Below are 25,180 nucleotides of genomic sequence, written 5' to 3'. Positions count from 1 at the left end.
AGCACAGAGCCCGGAACGATTCCAGAAGAGAAGCTGCAGAATGCCCGATGCACCCACTGCCTTAAGAGGTTCAGGCGGCTGGCTGAGAGCTTGAGGAGGGATTCATGTCAAGCCCAGCGCCTGCCATGGGACTGTGGTGGGGACACTGCCAGCACACAACCAAACAGGCAGGTCCCCAGAGACCCCTTTCTGATGGCTGGGACTGCACCTGCCCTGAACTAGGACGGGGACGAGCCCACTGGGCTGGCAATGAGCAGATCCAGATCCAGCTGCTGCCCTAGTGCCCCTGGGTGCTGCAGGCAAGTCAGGAAACCTCAAGTCTTCAGACTGGAACAGCAACCGGAAAAGCTCAGGGCTAGGATCTGGACTGGATCCCTGAAAGTCCAGTTCCAGCCGAGTGGACGTTTACACTGAAGGAGAGAGGATCAGGACCAGAGAAGGACTCCAAACACTTACACGAAGATGGAGGACCAGTGTCTAAGTGACGGCATTCTGCTCTTACCTAACAACCCCTCTACTGCGCAGCCTGAGGAGGACACAAAATGGACCACCCAAGGGCCAATGGGAGGTGTCACAGACGTCCATCTGTCGGTCACCTCGCCCAGCATGTCACATCCCGAAGAACAGAACCAACCTTCCAGCATCAGTAAGATGGCCAAGTGCTTGGACAAACCCATCTTTAATCACTGGACAGATGAGTTAGTCACAGACTGAGCAAGCACATTTAAAACGGACAAAAGCCCAACGCAGGGACCGCCTAGCTGCCAGTCACAAAGCCTCTGTGGAGTGAGTGACCAGTGAGCCCAAGAGGCCTGCGCGGGCCAGCTGAGCCACACCGTGAAGACCACAGCCTGCCTCACGGAGGACTGCGCTGGCCGCTCCGATAAACGCTGGAAACAAGTCACTCTATCAAGAGAAAATGAGACAAACGGAGCTGCCGAGGCCTCGGTGCCCCTTCGCCGCTGACGGGTGTGTGGTGGCCAGAGGGCGAGCACTGCAGCGGGCCACACGCCAGGAACGACACAGCGCCCTTACCTTTCGACTGTATCTTCTCACAGTTGGGGGAGATGATGATGCATTTCAACTTTCTGAGCTTCAGATGTTTGAGAACTTCCCTCAGCCCCAACACAAGTCGGCGTTTGGTCTTAGCCTTGACTGGATCTTTCTGGTACATACGATCTTGGAAACGAACCAGCTCTTTCAGCAGGTCCGTAACACAAGCGTCAACTTCTTTACTGAGCATCTGGCTGCAGTAGCTGGAAGAAACATTAGACACGGTCACGTTCCCACTGGCTGTGACACTCCAGTGCGCGGCTCCTGGCACACCTCAGATGAGGCGGACAGCGTGCCCCTTTCAAGAAATCACGCTTTGAGAGCAATACTAGTCAAAAAGGTGGAACTCCCGATAGGATTTTACGGAAGGTATGGATGGAGGCATCCTCTCCAGCCCCAACTACAAGGGACAAAGACCTCGGGGCCCCATGTCCCCAGGGCGGCCACTCCTGGGCACCTCTCCTCAGGAAAAAAAATGTTTGGAGAGTCTACCCTGAAGAAAAGTGGGAGGTAAGGAGGCAGAGCACCCTAAGAAATTACGTACAGAAATTACACAACGAGAGGGAACCCAGATGCAACGGGCTGTCACCTCACTACCCGTTCCCCCAACCACAACTTGGATTCAAGGGCACCTCTGGCATCACGGCACTAGGACCTCTCGGGAGCAGATTAGGTAGCCCTGGCATGTGTTACAACCAGGTCCTAGCCACCTTCCACCGGGAGGATGCAAACATCCAAGAACTCAACGCCCAGTGTCAGAGTGAGCACAGTGCCCCAGGCCCCACAGCTGCCCGGCTCACTCACTCCCGGAACCGCCGGCTGTGGATCTTGGGGCAGGCCTCCACCTCCTTCTGGGGCTCAGCTCCCAGCCGGTCTTCTGACTTGCTCTCTGCCACAGAAGCACAGGACACCGACTCTTCCGTTCCCCCTGGAGTTTCAGAGAAAGAAGTCACAGCATGGCCCCTCCGGGGCTCCACACACAGCCTGCGGGGACCGACAGCACGGCCCCTCCGGGGCTCCACACACAGCCTGCGGGGACCGACAGCACGGCCCCTCCGGGGCTCCACACACAGCCTGCGGGGACTGACAGCACGGCCCCTCCGGGGCTCACACACAGCCTGCGGGGACTGCGGCAGGGAACGCTCAGCAGGGGCAGTGTCGCCAGAGCAGCCCGAGCCGGCGGCACACACCCGCCACATCCAGACACGGCCACCGGGCGTCACAGCAGGCAGACGAGTGATGGGAATGGCTTGGGAAATCAGAAGAACCGGGCGACTCTCTGCACTGCCTAGAGGTGCCTCCCCGCCCCTTATTTAGTTATTTACTTATTTTTATTGCGGCAAATATTTCCAAAATTTACCATTTTAACCGTTTTTGGTTTTTTTGGCCACACCACGCAGCATGTGGGATATTAATTCCCCAACCAGGGATGGAACCCGAGCCCCTGGCAGTGACAGCGTGGAGTCCTAACCAGTGGACCACCAGGGAATTCCCTAACCATTTTTAAATGTGTGGTTCAGTGGCCAAATTTATTTTTTAATTTTGAAATTTAACCTGAAGTCCTTATCAGTAAGTTTTAAAAGCAGGTTTATTAGTTCTCAATTTTTTTGCACTTAAATGCTTGAAACCATTCCTTTATCAAATAACCCTTAAAAGAGAAGCTGAACATCTAAACTGGGAGAGCCACAATAGGTGTGTTTAAACCCATCAGACAGGATTCAATAACAGCTTACAACACTCAAATTGTCACTTCTAGACACTTCCAAAGTGCAAGTGCAATAACATCACCAAGGGAAGGAGTTCACCCACCAGGGAAGACAATGTCCCATGGCTGGCCTCTCCACCACCGAAAGGCGTAGCTTGTAAAACCCCTGGCAGCCTGTATGGCAGGAGCCTCTAGGCTGGGTGGCAGTGGACCCAACCCCAAGATCCACCCCGGGGAAATGCCAGCAGGAGGGGTGCTCACGTTCCCTATATACATCCCACACTGCCACAGCACCTCTGCTTCTAATGGCCCCAAAGTGGAAACGCCCACAATGCTCACATGCCACCTGGCACGTTTGTACACCTGGATGCTATGCAGCAATGACAATCGGGAACTACCTCTACAGGCCACAGACATACTGCTGGACAGAGGGGCACACACTCCAAGATTCCACTGGAACAAAGCCTGAAAGCTCACGGGTAGGGCTGCAGACAGGGCTGAGGCCTTGACCGGGAATCATGGGGACTGTGGGGCTGATACACTTCTGAACTTGGTAAAAAGCCCTCAAGCTATATGCTTATGATTTGTGTACTGTTCTGAATGTATAATTCACTAAAATGCTTACTTCACCCATTTTTTGTATGACACCATGTCTCACACACTTGTGGGCAAGCAGCTCTGCAGTTAATGGTGTTAATTCTCATGGCACTTCAAATTGCGAGGACCATCCAATGCCACACAGATCAAACTCAGGGGCCTCACCCCTCTGTCCCTCTCACCCCTGAGAAGCAGAGACACCAGAAGCTCCACCTGCCCCTAGGGACGTCCTCTTACTGTCAAGTTAGGAGACTGAAAACTTCTGCATTCCTGAGGCCCAACGCCCACGTGCTTTTGCCACACAGGGACAAGGGCTGGGCAAAGCCCAGACAGTTGGCTGTGCATACGGCCGCCTCCGCTGAAGGATTCTTTAAGCAGCAAGCCAACAGAACTCGGTACCTGAGGGGTCAGGCTGCCCGAGGGCCTGGTCGTCACCACCGCTCTCTCCATCTTGCACATCGTCACTGGCAAAAGCTGGGCTCACAGCATTTTCTTGGAGACGCTGCTGCTTTCTCTCCTGCCGCTCTTTCAAAATAATCTTTAAAATTAAATAAACGATCAAAACACCTAAATACTTGTACTTAAAAATAAGCTCTTCTGCAAAATAAGCCACCCAAGTTCAGCCGGTTGGCACCGTGCCTGTTTGTGCCCTTACTCCCCAACCCCGCCATGGGTGGGCCCAACCCTCTCAACCACAGCCCAGGAGCAGCATGTTCCCCCTGGGTGCACAGAGCAGGGCATGCGAGAACTGGGCTCCGACGCAACTGTGCAGCTCAACTGTTACCTGGCCCCAGGCAAGACACGCCTTCCTCAATCTGACACCCACCACACTCCACAGGCTGCTTTGAGAGTTAAATCAAAGAATGTGTGCCAGGAAGTGTCCAATATTTACCAAATCTGAGCATCAGACAGATTGCCTTGGGTAGAATGAGGGTAAACAATGTGAATGAGAACATAGTCCCCCCATTTCTGGTTTTCAGTCCATGTCACTCCAAAGTATTAAAATAAATAAATAAGGCCTCCCCCTCCAGCAGCTAAGGCACCCTGCTTCGCTCGCTCTAGCACCCCACGTGGGAAGAGCAAGGGATCATCTTTCAGATAATCGTGTACCCATCTTGACAAGAGCAGGTTCAAATGAGAGTGAAGGTTAAAATCTAAAAATGTAAGAGTCGAAAGGAGTAACACAGATACAGGAGAGTCTGTAGGTTTTCTCGCGCCCAATTTCAAACAAAACACCACACACCTTCTTCAACGAGGTTGGCTTCTTGGCCTTGGGGACCTCCCTCTGCTTCCCCTTCTTCATCAGGGGGGCGCTGGAGTCTAAGGGGTTGTGCGGGGTCTTCACCTGGCCAAAGCTGTGGCCCTTCTTCCCTGACATGGAGTCTCTGGAGAGGACGGGCACTGCTCCGACTACAACACAGGAGGGACACATGGCTCAGGCTGCCGCCCGCCACCTGCCTGGCTCCAGAGGGCAGGCTCGCTGCAGATCTGTCTCAGGGGCTCCATATGCTGCCCGCCCATCCCCACGACCTTCCTCATCCTCATCAAACTGTCCCTTAGAGAACCAGCTTCCTATCCCTGTAATCAAATCTCCTATGTTGCTCCTATGTTGTAATCAAATCTCCTATGTTGTAATCAAATCTGTAATCAAATCTCCTATGTTGCTCAGTAAAGTCTGATGATGTGTGGGTCTCATTTTTTGATTAAGAATTTTTCCGGGTAGCTTGTACTTAAGATGCCTTTTACTCCACCATTTGCAGTTGACACTGCCTTTGCAGAAGTTGGCCACTGGCTTTCCTATGCATACCTTCTACCTCACTACCTTATAAGGCCCTCATAAGATCCTAGTAATATTTCAAGTTGATTCTCTTGAGTTTTCTAGACATAAACATACTTTCCTAAATTCCTTGCACAGTGTAAATACATGACCACAATCACTACTCAGTACACTTCCACTGCATACTATGGTTCTGTTCTACTTCCCACCTTGTTCCTGTTCCCAAGGAAACAGTTAACTTGTTCATACTTTCCCCCTACTTTTTAATTAGGAAAATTTCTAAACACATACCAAAGAAAAAGAGAATGTATAACAACAAACCCGCGTACTCACTGTCCAGCTTCAACAACCATCAGTATTTTTCCAAATATATTTTACCCACCCTCCTTAATTTTGGAATATGTTTTTAAAGTGCTGTGTAGACACAGGGGTGACTCCTGGAAAGGCAAGCCAAAAACAAAATAAAAACAAAAAAAAAAATAACTAAGCAGAGACATCAACAACCACGCACGGCAGGGAAGACAGCCACCAAATTCAGACCAGGGCAGTTCCTTAAACAAAACAAAAAAACCCCATCACAGTCACTACTCTCAGAAGGAAAAAATCAAATCCAGAGTTGCTACAATATATTAACTAAAACATTCAGTATTCAACAAAAAATTTTTCAAACTTTCAAAGAAACAAGAAAGTGTGACCCATACTACAGAAAAAAAAGGAAGTTAACAGAAACTGTCTTTGAGTGCTCCCAGCTGTGGGACACAGCTGACCAAGACTTCAAGGCAACTATGAGAACAGATGAAAACACAGGATTTCAATAAATACAAGTAACAAAGGAGAAAGGCTCAGCAGCAGATTTGAGATGGTAGAAAAATCAGTGAACATGAAGATAAATCAATAGAAACTATTCAATTTAAAGAAAAATTTTTAAATTTTAAAAGATTGAAAAAAATGAAGACAGCCTCAAGAGACCTGTGGAGCAAAAACAAGCATACCACTATACATATAATGGGAGTGCCAGGAGAGGAAAGAGAAAAGACAAAAAATATTCTGAAGAAATAATGGCCCTAAATTTCCCAAATTTGATGAAAACTTTAATCTACAAAGCCAAAATAGGATAAATATTACCAAAGGTAGGATAAATACAGAGATTCCCACCTAGACATATCATAGTCAAACTGTTGCAGGTGGAAACAAAGAAAAACTATGGAAAGTAGCAAGGGAAAAACAACTCATCACAGAAAGTGGAACAACAAGACAAGTAATATCTGACGTCTCACTGGCAACAATGGAGGCAAGAGGGCAATGGAATGACATTCAAAGTATTGGGAGAAAAAAAACGTCAACCAAAAATTCTATACCCGGCAAAACTATCCTTCAAAAAATGAATGTAAAATATAGATGTTCCTAGATAAACAATGACTGACAGAATTTGTTTCTTAATTTACTTATTTATAAGCAACCACTTACTTTTTTATTTTTAAGAAAATAATATTTTTAAAGTAAAGGAAAAAATCAACAAAGGAATCAAAATGGTACTCTATATTTAACACAAAATAAAGCAGTTAAGGATGAACAGAAGAATAAATAAGACATGCAAGAATCAGAAAAAAATAGCAACAGCAGTAAATCCAACCACAGTAACAATTACATTAAACATGAATGAGTAAAACACCCCACTCAACAGGCAGAGATTGTTAGCCTGGATAAAAAAGAAAGCTCTGACTATATGCTCTCTACAAGAAACATATCTTAAAGACACTGTCTGCTAGGTGGCCAGGGCTACTCTTCCCTATGCTGCTGGTAAAAACATTCACCTCCTCTTTAATCTGACCAGCCAGTTGGGAAGGCCTGACTTGGGCTCCAGAATAGACATAAGCCTCCAAAGGCCTTTGACTTAAGTTGTGTTCTGGCAAGAAAGCCCCACATAGGGGTACTTGGTACTGGCTCATCTAAAATGAAGAGGAACCCTGAATTCCTCTTAGCTAATTTTTACTTTTTCTGGAAAGAATGGTTCCATTACTGATGTCAAAAAGGAAGGTGATGGACATGTCAGTATTTGGGCATTCCTGGGATCTCTGGCCAAAATGTCATTTCAATACTACCAAAATCCCAACCTTACAATCTGACAACCTCAAATACTTAAAAATATCATCTGATCGAGGGCCCCCAACTCCTTGCAAAACTGTTTATGTACTTCATACACAACTGCATCTAAAAGGTCCAACTTGAACCTAGTTGCAAAACAGCCATCTCATATAGCCTCAGAGATAGTTCCCTCACTTTTCCTGCTTTTACCTTTGACTGGAGATCTAGAACACTCAGTCAGTAGTTTACACACTTCCCTGCAGGCTCCCCAAGAAGCTACATTCTTCAGAATCAGAGGTTGGCCAAGCACTTTGCAGATTTCTCTGGAAAGGCCAACACTGCAGGCCTTTACCAAACAGAAGACGAGCTGAGAAAAGCAACTCTGAGGAATATCTAAGAAGGCAGTGGTCCCAAGTTTTGATATATGTAAGAGTTACTCACACATGTGTTGTATAGAACTGTGGATCCTGAAATGAATAAAATTACCAAAATCACTGAGACAAAGAAATTTAAATACAGACTGGATACAAGATGCTAGCAAGAAATAATCATTAATATTATTAGACAGGAGGATGGCAGAGTGGTTCAATTAAAAATAAAATCACCATCAATTAGAGATACTGATGTATTTACAGGCTAAATGACCTGATGTCTACAAGTACTTCAGGAAAAAAAAGTAGAGTTCCCGATGCAACAAGACTGGCAAAATGTTAACTGATGGAGCTGGGTAATGGGCACATGGTGGCAGTATTCATCATATTCTCTCTACTTTTGATTATGTTTTAAATTTTCCACCACAAAAAAGTGAAAAAGACAAAACAAAACCAAAAATCCCACTGTGTGCTTGTTAAAAACACCTACTGCCCTTCCCATACCAAGTGGTTCTAGTGTACCACTTCTGAGATGTTCCTGGAACCTGCACTTTCAGCTTGCTCCCAGGCAGTACCATTGCTGGCAGTCCTGGGGATACTGTGTGAAAAAGAAACACTGGGTTCAGGGACACACTGTCAACTGGTGCCTCAGCTACACTGTACTTGGGCTAAATTAACTGCATTCAGACATTTTAAATTTGTACTCTGGGCTTTTAATAAAGGTCACTATGAAACTCACTAAAATTTACTTCTGCTGTAGCCATGAGGAGGCTACTTAGGAAACTGCTGACTATATCATTCAGCAGCCCATATAAAATCATCTGCCGGAGAAAGAGTGTTTAGAATTTTCAGCTTCAAAAAAATCCCACCTCCACCCCCATCAGAATGGCTAAAATTAAGACCAACAACATCAAATGTTGATGAGGATGTGGAACCAGGAGAACGTTCATACATTACTGGTGAGTGTAATATGGTACACAGGCAGTTTGGAAAACAGTCTGGCAACTTATAAACTAAATACCACGTGGCCCAGCAATTCCACTCTCCCAAGAGAATTTTAAAAAGACACTCAAATACTTGTACATGAATATTCACAGCAGTATTATCCACAACAGCCAAAAAGTGGAAACAGCCTAAATGTCCATCAATAGATAAAGAAATTGTGGTCAACAGAATATGATTCGATCACAACAAACACTGGTGAAATAAGATACATGAACATGGATGAACATCAAAGACATTAAGCTAAGTGAAAGCAGACTGACACAAAAGGTCGCAAACTATATGATTCCATTTATATAAAATGTCAGAATAGGCAGATCCACAGGCCAGGGGCTGGGGAAAGGAGGAAAATGGGGAGCTTAATGGGTAGGGGTTTCCTTTTGGGGTGATAAAAATATTAGGAACTAGACAGAGGTGATGGTTACAACACTGTGGATGTACTAAACGCCACTAAATTGTACAGTGTAAAATGGTTAATTTTATGCTACATGAATTTTCATCTCAATAAAAAACAAAAAGGAACTACTGACATATATCTACAGTGTAAGTAAATCACAAAAATATTGTGTCGAGTGAAAGAAACCTTACACAAAGACGCATATACTAAGATTCCACTTACATGAAGTTCTAGAACAAGGAAAAACTAGTCTATGGCAGAAAAAAAATCAGAACCATGGTTGCCTGCGGGTAGCAGCAGGGAATGACTGGGATGGGAAGGGGCTGAGGAAAATTTCAAGGGTGCTGACGATGTTCTACATAGCCAGGAGTCTAGGTTACACAGTTATACATTTGCCAAAAGGCTTCAAATGGTGCACTTAAGATCTGCGCGTGTCACTAAATGCATATTTTACCTCCAAAGGAAAAGAAGAGCCATAAATAAATACTGAACTCTATGCATGCTGTAACACTTGGGGGTAAAATACAGTGGTGTCTGCAACCTACCTTAAATGCAGCAAAAATAAAAAACAACATACTGATGAATGGATAGATCAGGGTCAGCAAACTTTTCCTTAAAGGGCCAGAGTGTAAATATTTTAGGCTAATGAGCATACGCATATTGCCAACACTCAACTGCCATTATAACTCAAAAGCAGCCACAGATAATACTTAAATGAACAAGTGTTGGCTGTGTTCTAATAAAACTTTACAACCAGCAGCCAGCAGGTCATAGTTTACTGACCTCTGGAAAAGTTATGTGATTGAAAAAAATTAGGGAATGACTGTACAATCTAGATGGTGAGTACATGGGTGGTCACTGCATGATTTTATTCAGCTTTTCCAGCTGTTTGAAAATTTTCAAAAGAACAAAAATGCTACCTCCCTCTCCTGAAGAGACAAATCATGTTTATCCTTTCTGGGATTAATGCCATAATAAAATCACCATCAGTTAGAGATGCAGATTGAGGTATTTATAAGTAAAATTACATGATGTCCACAAATTGCTTTAAAATGCTTCAGAAACCAAAAAAAGCTTCTTCACCATTTCCTTGGATACCTATTTTTCACTTTTAAAATAAATAAATAAACTGCCTCAGAGGGAAACATATTTAAAAGACTATGGTGGCAAATGTGCATTATTTCTCTGTATGACAAATTGCCAATTTTAACTATCTTGGCTCTAAGAGGTGTTTCAGAGGAGAGAATGACTGCATCACTACCGAGTCAACACTGCCACCCCCTGCGTTCCCATGGACAGGCAGGTAGTTCATTTCAATCTGGTGAAGCTTTATAACCTGTACAGGGCACTTACATATCATAAGATTTTCAGGTACACCAAGTCGTCACATCAAGTGGAAAACCCATAAACCCATGTTTTGTTTTGTTTTTTTAAATGTGTATTTATTTATTTATTTTTGGCTGCGTCGGGTCTTAGTTGCGGCACGTGGGATCTTTCGTTGCGGTGTGCAGGGTTCTCTCTAGTTGTGGTGCACGGGTTTTCTCTTCTCTAGTTGTGGCGCGCAGGTTCCAGGGTGCGTGGGCTCTGTAGTTTGTGACACATGGGCTCTCTAGTTGAGATGCGTGAGCTCAGGAGTTCTGGCGTACGGGCTTAGCTGCCCTGTGGCATGTGGGAACCTAGTTCCCTGACCAGGGATTGAACCTGCATCCCCTGCACTGGAAGGTGGATTCTTTACCACTGGACCACCAGAAAAGTCCCCAAAACCCACCTTTCAATAAGACCTATTTCTTAAAATCATCATACTTAAATAACTTTACAAATTTTGTGATAAAATACATGTAACATAAACACTATTATTTTAACCGTTCTTCACTTCACAATTCAGTGGCATCAATTACGTTCACAACGTTGTTGCAACCATCACCACTACCCATATCCAAAACTTTTTCATGCCCCGAAATAAAAATCTGTCCCCATTAAACAATAACTCCTCATTCCCCACTCCCCTCAACCCCTGGTAACCTCTAATCTACTTTCTGTCTATGACAGAATTTCCTTCCTTTTTAAGGCTGAATATTCCACTGTATGTATATACCACCTTTTGTTTACCCATTCATCTCTTGATACACATTTGGGGCGTTTCCACCTTTGGGCTACTACGAATAATGCTGCTATGAACACTGGTGTACAAGTGTCTGAGTCTCTGTTTTTAATTCTTTTGGATACATTCAGAGGAGTGGAATTGCTGGGTCACATGACAACTCTCTATTTGGCATTCTGAAGAACCACGGGACTGTTTTCCAAAGTAAGTGCACCATTTAACATTTCCATCAGCAACGGTTCCAATTTCTCCAAATCCCCACAAACACTTGTTATTTTCCACGTTTCTGATTAGAGCTATCACAGTAGGTTTGAAGAACTGCCTCAGTGTGGTTTTAACTTGCATTTCTCTAATGACTACTGATGTTGAGCATCTTTTCACGTGTTATTGACGGTACGTATACCTTCTCATGGAGAAATGTCTTTTCAAGAGCTCTGTCCATTTTTTAATGAGTTACTGAATTGTAAGAGTTCTTATATATTTGGATATTACATCCTTATAAGATATGATTTTCAAATATTTTCTCCCATTCTATAAGCTGTCTTCTTATTTTCTTGATACTGTCGTTTGGTACACGAAAGTTTTTAATTTTGATGAAATCCAATTTATCTATTTTTGCTTTTGTTGCTTGTGCTTTTGGTGTCCTGTCTAAAAATTCATCACCTAATCCAAGGTCATGAAGTTTACCTCTGTTTTCTTCTAAGAGTTTCAAGTTTTAGCTCTTATATTTAAGTTGTTGATCCATTTTGAGTTAATTTTTGTATATGGTGTGAGGCTGGGGGTCCAACTTCATTGTTAAGCATGTGGAAATCCAGTTGCCCCAGGACCATTTTTTAAGTGACTGTTCTTTGTCCTTTTAATGAACTCAACAACCCTGTTAAAAATTCACTGGCCATAGATATGTGTGTTTATTTCCGGATTCTCAATTCTATTCCACTGGTCTATATCTATCCTTATTCCAGCACCACATTATTTTGATTATATATAAATAACTTTTGATTACAAGAGAAAACAGTCACAAAATAGTCTACTGAAAAAGACTTCAATCATTCGTCTGAAATGAAAAGACTCTTTTACCTGAGAACACCACTGGTTTGGAGGACTGCTTTGCATTCTGGGAGTGCTGCTTCTTTTCCAATGCGGTTAGCATTCCTCCCAAATCCAGCTGTACTGGAATTTGGCTCTTCTTTCCACTACTTTTAAAATTATTCTAAAAAGTTCAAAAATCAGAAGTTTATTTACAATACTATATTTTACAAATTATGCTTTTCATTTTATGATAAAAAATCATATAATTAATAAGATAAAACAGATATAGGGGCTATAAAAATCTTAAAATTAAAAAAAAAATTAAAGTAATTAAAACCCCAGTCAATTCCAAATTATCTGCCAATATTACCACCAAGGTTGTTTACTTCCTCCTCCTCCTTTCATAACACTGGTTTAATTAAACCACTTACACGTCTGCATCTCCATTGTGAATAACAGCATACATCTACAGATAAGGAACCAAGACTTGTATAAAGTCCTTGGCTACGAAAGTTTATGTGTGAGGCTAGCTGGTTGGTACTACTGCCTCATTAACACCATTTGCTCTCCAATTGCCTAAGTGAGCCAACCAAGTGCCATGAAACCATGGAGGCAAGACCAAAAATTTATACAAGTCCAAACCACACCCAGCAGGTGAGTATTATATTTAGGCATGAAGTCAGACACACTCTAAACAAATGTTATTTCTGAAATCATTCTGATTTGGGTTTTGAGACTGTATAAGGCTGTACGGACGTGTTGTCTCTTGTGCTTTAGCACCTCCACTCCTGCCCCCCGCCACTGTTCTCTTCCCTGATGCCAAATTCATGCTGGGTGAGGGCTCATGGCAATGGTTGAGTGCTGAGCACAGCACAGGCAACTACAGAGACCTCTGCAGGGATGGAAGACGACCAAATTACAACATAGGAATGCAAAGATACATGGGTTTAGAATTTTACTTTTCACAAGTGTGAAAATAATCACCCCACTTTGAAAGGCAAAATGACAATGAACATGCCCAAAGGATGTAAGTTCTCCATCTAGATTATGAACTACAAGTTCATTCCTGAATCCACAGTGGGGCTGAGGCATGAGGAGAATCATCTCTTCCTCTGATCCTGACTACCTGAGTGAAATGCTTGTGGCTCTCTTTTTTCCTCCTGTCAGACACCACTGCCTCACAAAGGGATTCTTCTGTTTCCTGAATAAGTCAACGTTTTTTCTTTAAATCCAAGTTAGACAGGCAGTTTGTGTTCCCCTCCTTTCTGATACAGCAATGGCAGTTACCAATAGTCTAATTTCAAAAGTGACAAAGCAGTTTTAGCTTAAGAGCAACTTTGTTTCAACATACTGGATGTGGTTCCCCAATGAAGGAATGAATCAAAACAAAACCACCTGTGCCCGTACACAAAGAAGTCTGGAAAGCAGTTTTTCTCAAGAGTTTAGTTTAGCAAGAAAAGTTAAGCCAAAAGCAATTGTGGTTTCAATCTAAAAATTACCTGTGGCTGCTGTTTAGACTGAAATTTCGGTGACTCTACTCTGTCTCTTCTTTCAGATGCAACTGCCAGATTGGGAAACTCCTCGGCATCCTAAGTAAACCACACACCCTTTAGCTCTTCGCAAATCACAATTATCAAATAAGCCCAACTACAGCCTTTTCCTTGCTCTTATTTTCTTTCCATAAAAATATCCTTATAAAAGTGCTCAAAGGTGTTATAAAACAGTCAAAACAAAAACAAAAACAAAAAACTAATGTAAGTGCTTTGGCTTTATTTCACTCTTAGAACAAAGTTAAGGACCGCAGTTTGAATCTCCCTGCTCCAGAGAGAGAGCAGGGGCCTCAAGGATGCGGGTTCACCGAGCAGTCTACGAACTGCCCCAAGCACCCTGGCACAAGAGTGTTCAAGCACCCATCCTTCAACTATGCTTTTCTTTAGGGAAACCATCAATCTGGACTCAGGAGATGTAATAAGCATCTTGTCACATGTGCTGATCCTAGACTAGAAAAAAGAAACAAAGGAACAGGTCTCTAAACAATGTTTAAATCATTTTAAAATGTCTTATGGCTTCTGTCAACATTTTAGGGACCCTGGAGAAATTATGTGAAAAATGTGGGCAGAAATAATGAGTTATTTGTTGGCCCAAACAATAACGCCTTACCGCAGTCATAGGTTTTCCAACATGCAACCCCATTACTCTCAAGGGAATGTTCAAAGAGCCCTGGGAGCCCCTCGAGTCTGTGGGAACCCCTCGGGCTTGACCCTAAGCTGGCTGCCGGCGAGCACTGCTGAGAGACCCTTCTGCCAGCACCGGGAGCCAGGCTGCTGAGTCTGGTACTGCAGAGCCACGAGAAACATATCAGGATCCAGGACGGCTCCCTGGAGAACAGGGACATTCTTGGAGCATCACAAGACAACAACTTAAAGAGCACTTTCGGAAGTTCATGATATTCTCTTCTTGACCAGGATCCACTACAGATCTACAGTATTCTAAGTTTCTCTCAATAGTGGAGCACATTATACCAAAACATCTAGATAGAAAAGGAGGCCCTGCAGAAGCCAGCATGCCAAAGCAAAGAAAAAAACAGGCCAGAAAATACCGAGGGGTATATATTAGTAGTAGGGCATACACACCATTAAACTTCAATACAAGTAGTTTTGTCTCTAGGCCATTCATTCATTTGTTTACTGAGTGCCTGCTATGAGATGGGCACTGCGCTGGGGACACCAAAATGAAGAAATGAAGAAAACGGGTGACAACTATTTTCTTTAGCACTACAATTATTAAAGAACATGTTGGAGAATTTTCACTTCAGCAACCAGTATGAACCCATATTTCTATTAAGAAATACCCATTTATTATATCAAACAAGGTGAGTAATAAATGTAAATGTACTTCAATCCTTGGTGGCTCTTGAACTGTCAAGACTTCATATTTTGATTTAGACTTTTCTTTCTTTTTCCTATTCTTTCTTGAGGCTTCATTTTGCTCAGGATCGTCACCTTGTGATGCTCTGGACTAGAACAAAAAAAAACCAAAGCAAAAATCATGGGGTTTTAGGACCATTTTTAAAGTCTTTATTGAATGTGTTACAATATTGCTTCTGTTTTATGTTTTTTTTTGGTTTTTTGGCCGCAAGACATGTGGAATCTTAGCTACCCAACCAGGGATCGAATCTGCACCCCCTGCACTGGAAGGTGAAGTCTTAATCACTGAACCTCCAGAGAAGTCCCCCCATTTCTGTTTTTTTTAAAAAACTGAAAACAAAATAAACATCTTTATTTATTTATGATTTCAGGAGCCCTGAGGTAGAACAGACAGCAGATTGTTAATGGAGGCTCCTAGAGGGGTGGGACCAAAGGGCTATGGCAAAAGGACCTTTTCCATAATTAGATCCTTGTAATATTATAGGTGCTATTTCAGTAATAAAAATTCACAATACAGAAAGTTTTAGAGGGGAAAAAAAGAAAAAACATTATGACCACAATGCAAAGCCATCTGGGTCATAAGATTACAGAAAATCCTCATTTTCTCATCTTTATTTTGGGACTTCTCGAAAATAAACTTTTCTTACACCTCTAATTAAAAAATAATTTTTAAAAAGATGCTGAGAAAACAAAACAAAATCTGTTAACTCTTAAGAGTGTTAAAAGCTCGTTCAGAGCTTCCCTGGTGGTGCAGTGGTTGAGAATCTGCCTGCCAATGCAGGGGACACGGGTTCGAGCCCTGGTCTGGGAAGATCCCACATGCCACGGAGCAACTGGGCCCGTGAGCCACAATTACTGAGCCTGCGCATCTGGAGCCTGTGCTCCGCAACAAGAGAGGCTGCGATGGTGAGAGGCCCGCGCACCACGATGAAGAGTGGTCCCCACCTGCCGCGGCTGGGGAGGGCCCTCGCACAGAAACGAAGACTCAACACAGTCATGAATAAATAAATAAATAAATAAAAGAACGTGAATTTCTTTAAAAAAAAAAAAAAGCAAACTGGGCTATTCATTTCAGTAACAGTCAAGTGGTCTTAGTTTGCATAAAAAAAAAAAAAAAAAAGAAAGAGAAAAAAGCTCGTTCAGATGGTGACTTGGTGTCCTGCTGTGCAGCCTGCGCCCCGACACCAGCGGGGCCTTGGAGCTGGCCAGTCTCCATGTGTAGTTGGAGGGGCCTCACCGCCGCCTCCTGTGTTTCACAAGTATGTGCATAAAGCTGTAGGGAACAGGCACACAGGTCTGACTTCACCATTAATTGTTACCAGCACAGATTCCTCAATCAACCAAGCATAAACACACAGCTCCTGTTTGTGTGGGATGGTCTAAGACACTTTGGCTATCAAAAAGTATCCTAACACTCAAAAAGATAGGAAACCAGCACTAAACAAATACGACCGTATTTCAGCTTAAAATAATTTATCAGTACACAATGAAAATCAAAACCAAAATCTAGCCCAGTAAAAAAGGTTCTTCAAGAAACAAATCTAGGGATTGAAAAATAACAACTTAAAATTATTTGAATTGAAAGGAAAAAATGGATTCTGAAATGCTATCTTACAGTAAGTAAGCTGCAATTAACCAAGAATCAATTAACATACATGATGATCGCAAAATGTGGCACACAATTATCTTGCTACCGGTACCTGGTAGGTAAAAGCAATGTAAAATCAACAGACAAAAGACTGCAGTATTTTATATACCAGAGCCTAAGCTACTGCCAGCATCTCTCTTGTAAAGAATTCAAAATGGTCCACAGATATTTTAAGACCATAGGTCTAAAATGCACATCCTTACTTGTGTATAAAAGCTACCACTTGTGTCCCTAAACTGTATTCAATTCAAGTACTGAATACAACCAACTCAGATTAGTGCCTACAGTACCGAATGAAACACTTTGTTAGGATTTGAGAAAAAAAGAAAGACAATCCAGTGGTACAGAAGAGCAACATAATCAAAGTGTAACACGTACCTTTTTAGTAGGATGGACAACATGTTTCTCTTTGTACGAAGGCTCCGAAGATAAAACTTCAGAAGATGACATACTACCATTTTTAGGATCTGCTGATGAAGCAATCATCTTTAGGTTTATCATGGAAGTAACATTTTTAGGGGCTGGTGACAGTTCTGTAGATAATGTCTGCCGAACAACATAACCCATTGGTGTCCAAGATAATTCTGCTCAAAGATAACCAAAATTGTTGAACAATCCCAACAGTAAAAAAGAAATTCCTTAGAAATTCCAAGCATGCATTACATGAAGTACTCAAGAGCATGGTTAAATTAAGGTGTTGTTAAGAACGTTCTCTTGGAAACTACAGTATCCACTAAATTTGTTTTTCTTCTTGGAACATGCATGCTGAATTAACTTGTAAGGGGAACTGCCTCTCCTAGCAACTGTTCTTTTAACTTGGAGGTGCAGGTGGTAAACAAAAAAGTTTCCATTAAAAAACAATAATCCACAAATACATCCACGTGGCAAACGCACAGAAATAATGAGCTAAAGATCAAACTGTGGCCCTACTAAACTTGATGTGTACCTTTAACATCCGAAGTCAAAGATCACTAAACTTCAGCTACCACAATAACTGGTAATTTATTTCTTTCTAGAACATAGGCATAAGTATGGCAACACTACTCCGTAGGTGCCCATGAAACTCTATATACAGACAAAACAAAAGGACATCCATCAGGACACGTGCAGGTCATGTCAGCAGCCTGTGGCTACCCCACAGTGGGGAGACAGACTGTTCTTGTCACCACAGAGCTATGCATCTTCACAGCAGTTGCTGAAGTGAAGGTCTTTTATTGAACCACGTATGTACCAAACATGCTAACGCAATAGAAAACACACCTGTGAATAAATCTAGAATAATTTTGTAAAAAGGTCTTCTGTTAGGACAAGCTACTCACAAAAACTTCAAAAGCAGAATCTACTGAACTCTCTCTGAATACCTCACTTCTGGGCCAGGCCAGGCCAGACCAGCAGTTCTCAAAGTTCTGAGACTCCTAGGACCCGTTCAGGGGTCCACAGTCAACACTGTTTTCCTGATAACAGGAATGTGCCATCTGCCTTCCCCACTCTCTCTCTCCCATGAGCGTAGTACAGTGGGGTTTTCCAGAGGCTGTACGACAGAGAACAGTGAAACAGGTGAATGCCGAAGCAGATCTCCTGAGCCAGACGTTAAAGAGCTGCTAAAACGTAAAGGCTGCTCTACTCTCCTGACTAGTTCTTTAGCTGTGGAAAATAGTTTTTTTTTTTTTAATTAAAATGTGCTATGTTAACCTGTAATGGGTTTATTGTTACTTTTAAAGTGAATTAGTAAGTATTTTGTATTTCTCAGTTTTAATTTCAGATATTACAAATATTGACAGTTACCCAAATAAACAGAAATTCTTTGGGGTTTTTTAAAGGGTATTAAGGAGGTCCTGAGACCAAAAACTGAGAGAACCACTGATATAGGTAATGCTTACGAAAGTAATCATTTCTGAGTTCATAAACTGTCTCACTTAACCGGACAAACATTTCATTTAGAATTCTTTACTTGTATGTAGTTTACACTCCTTGTGCATGGATGTGGGATCTCGTTTGCTTACTTCAGTCGTCTAACAATGATGCCAGTTTATCAACCCAACAGCTGCCTTAAAGAAGGCTTTAAAACAAAAACATTTCAGTTGCACTAGACTGAAAATGAACTAAGAAAACAGACGACAACAACAGACAATTTTTATTTTTTAAAATAATATTTGATAGCCACTCTTACCTCTCGTACATGAAGAGGGACTGGTAGCAGCATTACCAGTTACAGATTCAGTCCGATTATTATTTTTCACCACTACTTCACCCTAAAACACAAACCAGTTCTTTTCTTACTATTTCAAAATACAAGTAATCATTATTTTTGAAATATATAGCTTCCTTCGCCATTCTTAAAACCTGCAAAACATACGCTAATTAAAAATTCCAAACACATAAGTACATAACGTGAAAAGTTAAATTACTTTCTTCTGCCAAATCTCATTCCCTAGAGGAAAAACCACCCACCGTCTACAGCTTAGCTAGCATCCTTCTATTTCTTTACTTAGGAGATAAACATTTGTGTATCATTTTAAATGGATCTCCATAATGGGATCACACCACTCGCAGTATCATGTAACTTAGGAAAAAAAAACCCAACATACAACCAACAATTTCCAAGTCAACACAGATGTACCTACACGACTCTTAGGGCCGAAGTGCCCACTGTGAATGCAAAAGCTGTCGTTCACCACACCCCCACACCAAGGCTCAAAAAAATCCATGAACATGCCCACAAAAACAAATACAGGCCTTCTAATACGTACTCCTTTTCACAGACAGAAAGCTGCCACATGCATGGAACAAAAGGCACCTAACGACACTTGGGGACAAGTGAGTACATTAAGAGAGACCTCAAAATGACCAGCAGCCAAGGTGAAAGGAAACTGATAAATTCACACTGAATGGATGTAAAATAAATTCTGAAGTTCATATGTTTCATAAATTTACCCATTTTACCATTTCATTACATCTAAGCCTAGTTAAAAAAAAAAAAAAAATTGTTCAGTGGCCAAAATAGCTGATTGCTGAATATGCCTTGTGCCACTTCTCTGCCTGGACAGTACAAGCCTGGCAACCTCCAAGAGCTGTTTCAGAACAATGGAAAGAACATGCTCCTTAACTAGGACAGAAAGCCCCCATTTTCATTACAAACAGAAATGAAGCAAAATCCTCCATGTGGCACCCGCTGATTCCTGGCCCCATGGTAGAGCTCACTAAGGGCCTGGAAATACCTACTTCGCCCTGGGCCTTCCTGCCCCAGGGCCTCCCCAGAGGACCCACCACTTCCCTACAGACAGCAGGCAGGGCTTCCTGGGCGGGCAGGTGTCACTTGCTAACCTGCAAATTCCAAATTACTGCCTGACAGATGCACACCATACAAATCTTGCAGGAGGTGCCACCTAGAGCACCCACCCCATCCCAGGAGTGCGGAGCTGTCTGCTTCAATCTGCTGCAGGACTGAGGCCCAACCTCTGAACAGAATCTCGATAATTTCATTTTGCTACCACCAAATGGATGCAAAACCAGGCTGACTGGGGAAGTGAATTTTTATTTTCAATGAAGCATTTCTGGAAACTCCAAAGGCATGGGGAGGTGGGGAGTCTGGCAAAGAGAAAGATGCCATTCTCCCTTCTATTAGCACCTTTCTCAGCTTCCAAAACACTGGGCTAGTCCTGGAGGAGGTGATGTGGCGTCAGCACGGCTCTGTGGAAGTGACTGCACACTGAGAAACAAATTCTCTTCCGGCCCCATCCTGTAGGCTGCTGTGTTCTCTATGGGGCTCCAGATAGACACAGTATGTAAAGGCAATTATGTTAACTAAAAAAAAATAAATTCATCAAAGGAGAAAATAAAATAACATAAATGATTAAAGCACAGCCTGTTCTTTGAGTAAACGTAACTTTTATGCTCACCAAGGCCAATGAAACACTAGAAATGGCTTACTTATTCAAGAATCGTTAAGTAAATTATATGTATCAATACCAAAGATTCAATGCAACAGTTATATTTTCAAAAAATATTTAATGACATGGAAAAACTACCACAAGTTTTTAAAAATTCAAACACAAGCTTGTATCATACATGTGTATCCTAAATTGAGGGGAATGCCCCTCAATTCCCACAATGTACCATTAAAAAAAGAATAAGTGTCAAACATGGTTTTCTCTTGGTTGTACAGCTTCAGACAATTTTTTTTTTCTTAATATTTTTCTGGTGTTGAAAGATGTTACTAATACCATCAGGAAAAAAAGGTTTCTTTCAGAGGGAAAATGGGAAAAAAAACAAAAAAAACACTCCACACATAATTCAAGAGTGTGAATATATAAAGCAATGAGTATGTACACCTCCCCACATAGCATGACATGCCTTACTTCTGGTCCACATATGCAGTACTCATATGTAACAAGTGACCATGACATAAAGTGTCATGCTTCCACTCACCCTGGACCCGCTGTACTCTGTCCTACTTTTGTACAGCGCTCACGGGCTTGGAATTATCCACTGACCACCCATGATGAAAGCATGGAGCCCCTCGACTACTCAGCTATTCCATACACACAGCCAGGGCCCAGAAAGCAGTCACAAAGCTGTCAAACGAAACTGTGATTCTTCTACATCAGTCAATCGGCCTTACTTATCACCACTGTGTAAAAGGAAAACACCAAGGTGTAATAGTCTAAGGGTCAACATGTGGGGAATGATTTATTTTCTGCACATTATAAGCCACTACCACCAAGTCTTCAGAGGCTTTAGTATCCAGGCACCCAAGAGAAGTACTAGGACAGGAAATGGAAATCCTTTTTCCATTCAAGAGGTAAATGAACTGGTGAGCTCTGTTTTCTTCATTGTTTCTTCTTTCTCCTTACCTCCATACTGGGATGGGCCCCAATTTGTCACAAGCCATTTTAGGGACTACTAACCCAATAAAGTTTTTTCCTGGAAGTCTCAAAATCAATCTGTTTGAGAGGAAAATGCATCAATTTGATGGAGTAAAACTTTGAGATCAAATGGTGAATACAGTGCAATTTAAAATTATTAGGCACTGAATGCACTTATTGCAATGACATTTTCCGTATCATTGACAAGACAGAGGTGCAGATAAAGAGCCTGGAAAAATCAGAAGTTACACTATGCAGTTTTAACATTACTATTTGATTAAAAAAAATCTTTCCCTGTATTGGAAAAAAATGCTACCAGAATGCAATGGTAGAAACAACATTTTCACAATGGGCTGTGGAAGCAGGAACCCATGCTAGAATCTTCTCCTCCCGAGACACTGCAATGTTTTCTAGCCACCAGATATGAAGACACTTGCTAAGTGATTCTCTGGAAAGAACAGCCACACCAGGTGTTACAGCCTGACTATAAACAGTTCAAACAACAGAGAAAGTCACCTAAGCGAACTGAGAGGCCCCTCCCACACCAAGATGTGAAGTGTAGCGTTTGAAGTGATGTCCTTGCATCACTATCCATCACTGAGGAGAAAGGAAGAAAGAAGGGAACAAAAAGAGCAGGAGGCTGCACTCACCTCTGCATCAGTAGAGGCAGAGCGTAAAGGCCCCCACTTGAGCTGCTTTTGTATCTCTGGTATCTCACTGTTCTCTCGACCCTGCAGTTCAGGAAAATCCAACCTGGTAAATTCAAACTCAGGTTTGGACGCAGATCCACTTTTTTCAATGATTCTGGATTTCCTGTCTGTTCGTTTATAATAACCATCTGTATTTACAGAATTAAAAGTAGGGGTAAAAATTTAGATGTTGTCTAATGACCTGTACTCACACTTAAATTGCAGAGTAGAAAGTCTACTGCTATTGATGCAACAACACGTTATTGTCCAAACAGCCTAATTTTTTGTAGTGTTGTTAACCTTCTCTGTAACAGTGGAAAACATAAATGACCATGAGGGCCACGAAGCAGAAAAATGAAAACACACTGCAAATTTTAGGAGTAATTCTAAAGTGGATGAAATAGCTACCTTAACCTGACTGTGCAGCTGGGCATTTCAATTATTCTTAATACACACTTTAGAGATTTGTGAGAGTAAGGGGACTCCTACAAATTTTCTTTAAATAATAAAATTTCCATGTTTTAGTTTGCTGGAAGAAACTGGAGAGAAACAAGTAAAATTAAACTTATAACCTCTTTCCCATCTTTCTCCTTCAAATGCAAATGAATGATGCTACAGGTTACAATGCCATAAAGCCCCAGCATTTTTTAAATTATTTAATTGTAAGGCTAGAGTTATTACAGTTAACTGTTCAAATTTTCTTTCACATTACCATGTACCAGATGGTTTATGAGTGAAGTCAACACCAAGAGAAAAAGTTACATATCAAGTAACAATAAATTACACACGTAAATAAAATGACAGACCATTCCCAGTAAGTACACTATTACAAAGGTTTTAAGTTATTATATAAACAGATGATGGCTGTGATCAACGTGCAATAGTAAGTAATTTACAGGAAAAAAACAAGACATCACGTATAATCACTAACTTTCAGCCAGAGACTGGAACAGCAGTTTTTAAGACCAGAGCAGACATGTCCTCTGAATGACTGTCCCGCCCCAGGTTTGGTATTGTTTAGGATGGGATTTAAACCATAGTCAACTCTCCCACATACTAAAAAGTGTCCCAACAGAATACCAGAGAAGCTATTTCAGGGGTGAACGTGATCAAATATAGTACAAGGGATGTGACTGTAATTCACTTTTATTTAACAACTCTTTTGAGGCGGGTGATTATCACCTACTTGCTATGTGACTTTACAGAAGTTCTTGCATAAAACAAGGTAATAACATGTTAAGGACACGTCATAGAGCCCACACAAACAAGTTCCCTCCCCGGGAGGAAAGGCCCCCAGGATCCCACAGGAAATCTGATGGCCTCAGTTTTTCATGATGAGTAAGCCCACAAAAATAGTTCAAAGAACAGAGACGTTTCTGGGGGTAGACAGGGTAGGAAGACCTAACATACAGAGCATGTTATTTTTACCTGATTTCAAACTATTCTCAGCATGAATGGACATACGAGGTGAACTTTTAACTGATTTTAAATCAGATGATACAGGTCCATCAGTCTTCTTAGTGTCAAACTTCTGCTCATCACAGGTTTTCTTCTGCAGGAAACATTAAAAAGTAAACATAATTAAAAAGTAACATATTAAAAAGTAACATAAATTCACTATAAAAAAGGCTCAAATTTACAAATTCATAAGTACAACTCAACCATTTTTTAGAAAGGTTAGACCATATCAAATTTTAAATATCTCAAAATTTAAATACCTTAAATAACACGCAAGAACTTACCAGTTCTTTATGTTTTAAATGCTAAAGTGACCAACAAAACCAAAACATTTACAGACCTTAAACAGAGCTTTTGTGTCTTGCGGGAGAGGGCACATGTGCTTGTTTCGTGGCTTCACGGTTTTAAAACCTCCGAAACAACGGGGTTGGTTGTAATCATACTGGGAGCCAGGCACTGGGCAAACATTTCGTGACGACTCCAGGGTGTAAGGAGAATAGCCATACGGATGAAGAGGGATCTCAGGAGATAAGTACTGAGGTGGAAAAGTTGAAGCTCCAAAAGCCGTATCTTCAGCATAGAGTTTCTGTCTAAATAAAAAGGGTAAATTTTAGTTGCAGATTTCATACCACAAACCAAGGAGCTTAATATTTTGTAATAAACAAATTTAAACTTTTTATTATTTTTGAGGTCATTTATTCTAGCAATACCTCAAATTAAAAACCAAATAAAACCTCTGAGCACTTCTTTCTTAACCTGCACAGAAAGATGCTGACCTAGTTCTGTTTTTTTCATTACTTATCTGGAACCTCCATGAAAGGACCCTATTATAAGGAACATTAGAAAAGCCCAAGGATACTCCAGCAGCTTTCCACTCTCATGCTGTCAAATATTTGGAAAAGCCTCTCTCAGCAACCCTGGCCAAAAGAGCCGTCCAGACCATTCTCTCAGTAGAGGGAGTTTTTTTACTGCCCATCCAACTTCTACCCCAACAACCTGCAGGGCCTGCCTCCTGAGGCCCCCAGGTGCCCGCAGACAGCCTGCCCAGCCCCTTCCCTGCTCCAAGCCCACTGCCACATCCTGTGCTCTACTGACTCTTGGGGCTGGAGTTGCAATGGGGACACTACGCACAAGGTGGTCCAGGAACTACACATGCTGCTAACAAGATGCAACCATCTGTGAACACTGCTACTGCCTCAACTTTCTCAAGCTGCTAGGCTAAACCGAAATATAACTTAACATTAATTTTTTTTTTAGCAAATTTGGTATACAGCCAGAGGTTTCAACCATTTTGCAATAAAAGTTGATACAATGACAAAATGCTAAGCAGCTGAGTTAAATACAAATCACAATCTTCTCATTCCCACAAATAAGCACCAGCAGATGTTTCTGTGACTTTCCAGAGCTCCAAATTATCTTGTAGCAAATCAATGAAATCCCAAAGTGTACTGGTCCACTGAAAGGCAGGAAGGGCCA

At 42.0% G+C, this 25,180-nt stretch overlaps 1 protein-coding gene across 7 annotated transcripts in view; it reads right to left on the bottom strand.

Moving 5' to 3' along the window:
- The window catches only part of SECISBP2 (SECIS binding protein 2), a 40,437-nt gene that overhangs the window by 9,149 nt on the left and 6,108 nt on the right, over window positions 1-25,180 (bottom strand). The window contains exons 3-14 of one of the 7 annotated variants that reach the window (XM_036855193.1): window positions 24,045-24,294; window positions 23,675-23,798; window positions 22,208-22,395; window positions 18,863-18,944; window positions 17,071-17,276; window positions 15,013-15,135; window positions 13,617-13,706; window positions 12,166-12,298; window positions 4,599-4,765; window positions 3,755-3,893; window positions 1,858-1,981; window positions 1,036-1,256 (exon numbers count right to left, since the gene is read on the bottom strand). In XM_036855193.1, coding sequence (XP_036711088.1) covers window positions 1,036-1,256; window positions 1,858-1,981; window positions 3,755-3,893; window positions 4,599-4,765; window positions 12,166-12,298; window positions 13,617-13,706; window positions 15,013-15,135; window positions 17,071-17,276; window positions 18,863-18,944; window positions 22,208-22,395; window positions 23,675-23,798; window positions 24,045-24,294 — 1,847 coding nt within the window. Of the gene's footprint in view, window positions 1-1,035; window positions 1,257-1,857; window positions 1,982-3,754; window positions 3,894-4,598; window positions 4,766-12,165; window positions 12,299-13,616; window positions 13,707-15,012; window positions 15,136-17,070; window positions 17,277-18,862; window positions 18,945-22,207; window positions 22,396-23,674; window positions 23,799-24,044; window positions 24,295-25,180 lie in introns of those variants that run through there. The other 6 variants (XM_036855195.1, XM_036855196.1, XM_036855194.1 and 3 more) reach the window with 6 other exon arrangements.

The sequence above is a fragment of the Balaenoptera musculus genome, chromosome 6 (assembly GCF_009873245.2).
Source record: "Balaenoptera musculus isolate JJ_BM4_2016_0621 chromosome 6, mBalMus1.pri.v3, whole genome shotgun sequence".
NCBI classification, from domain to species: Eukaryota; Metazoa; Chordata; class Mammalia; order Artiodactyla; family Balaenopteridae; genus Balaenoptera; species Balaenoptera musculus.
Note: the sequence above shows the minus strand (reverse complement) of the source record. Positions and strands in the feature narration are given on the sequence as shown.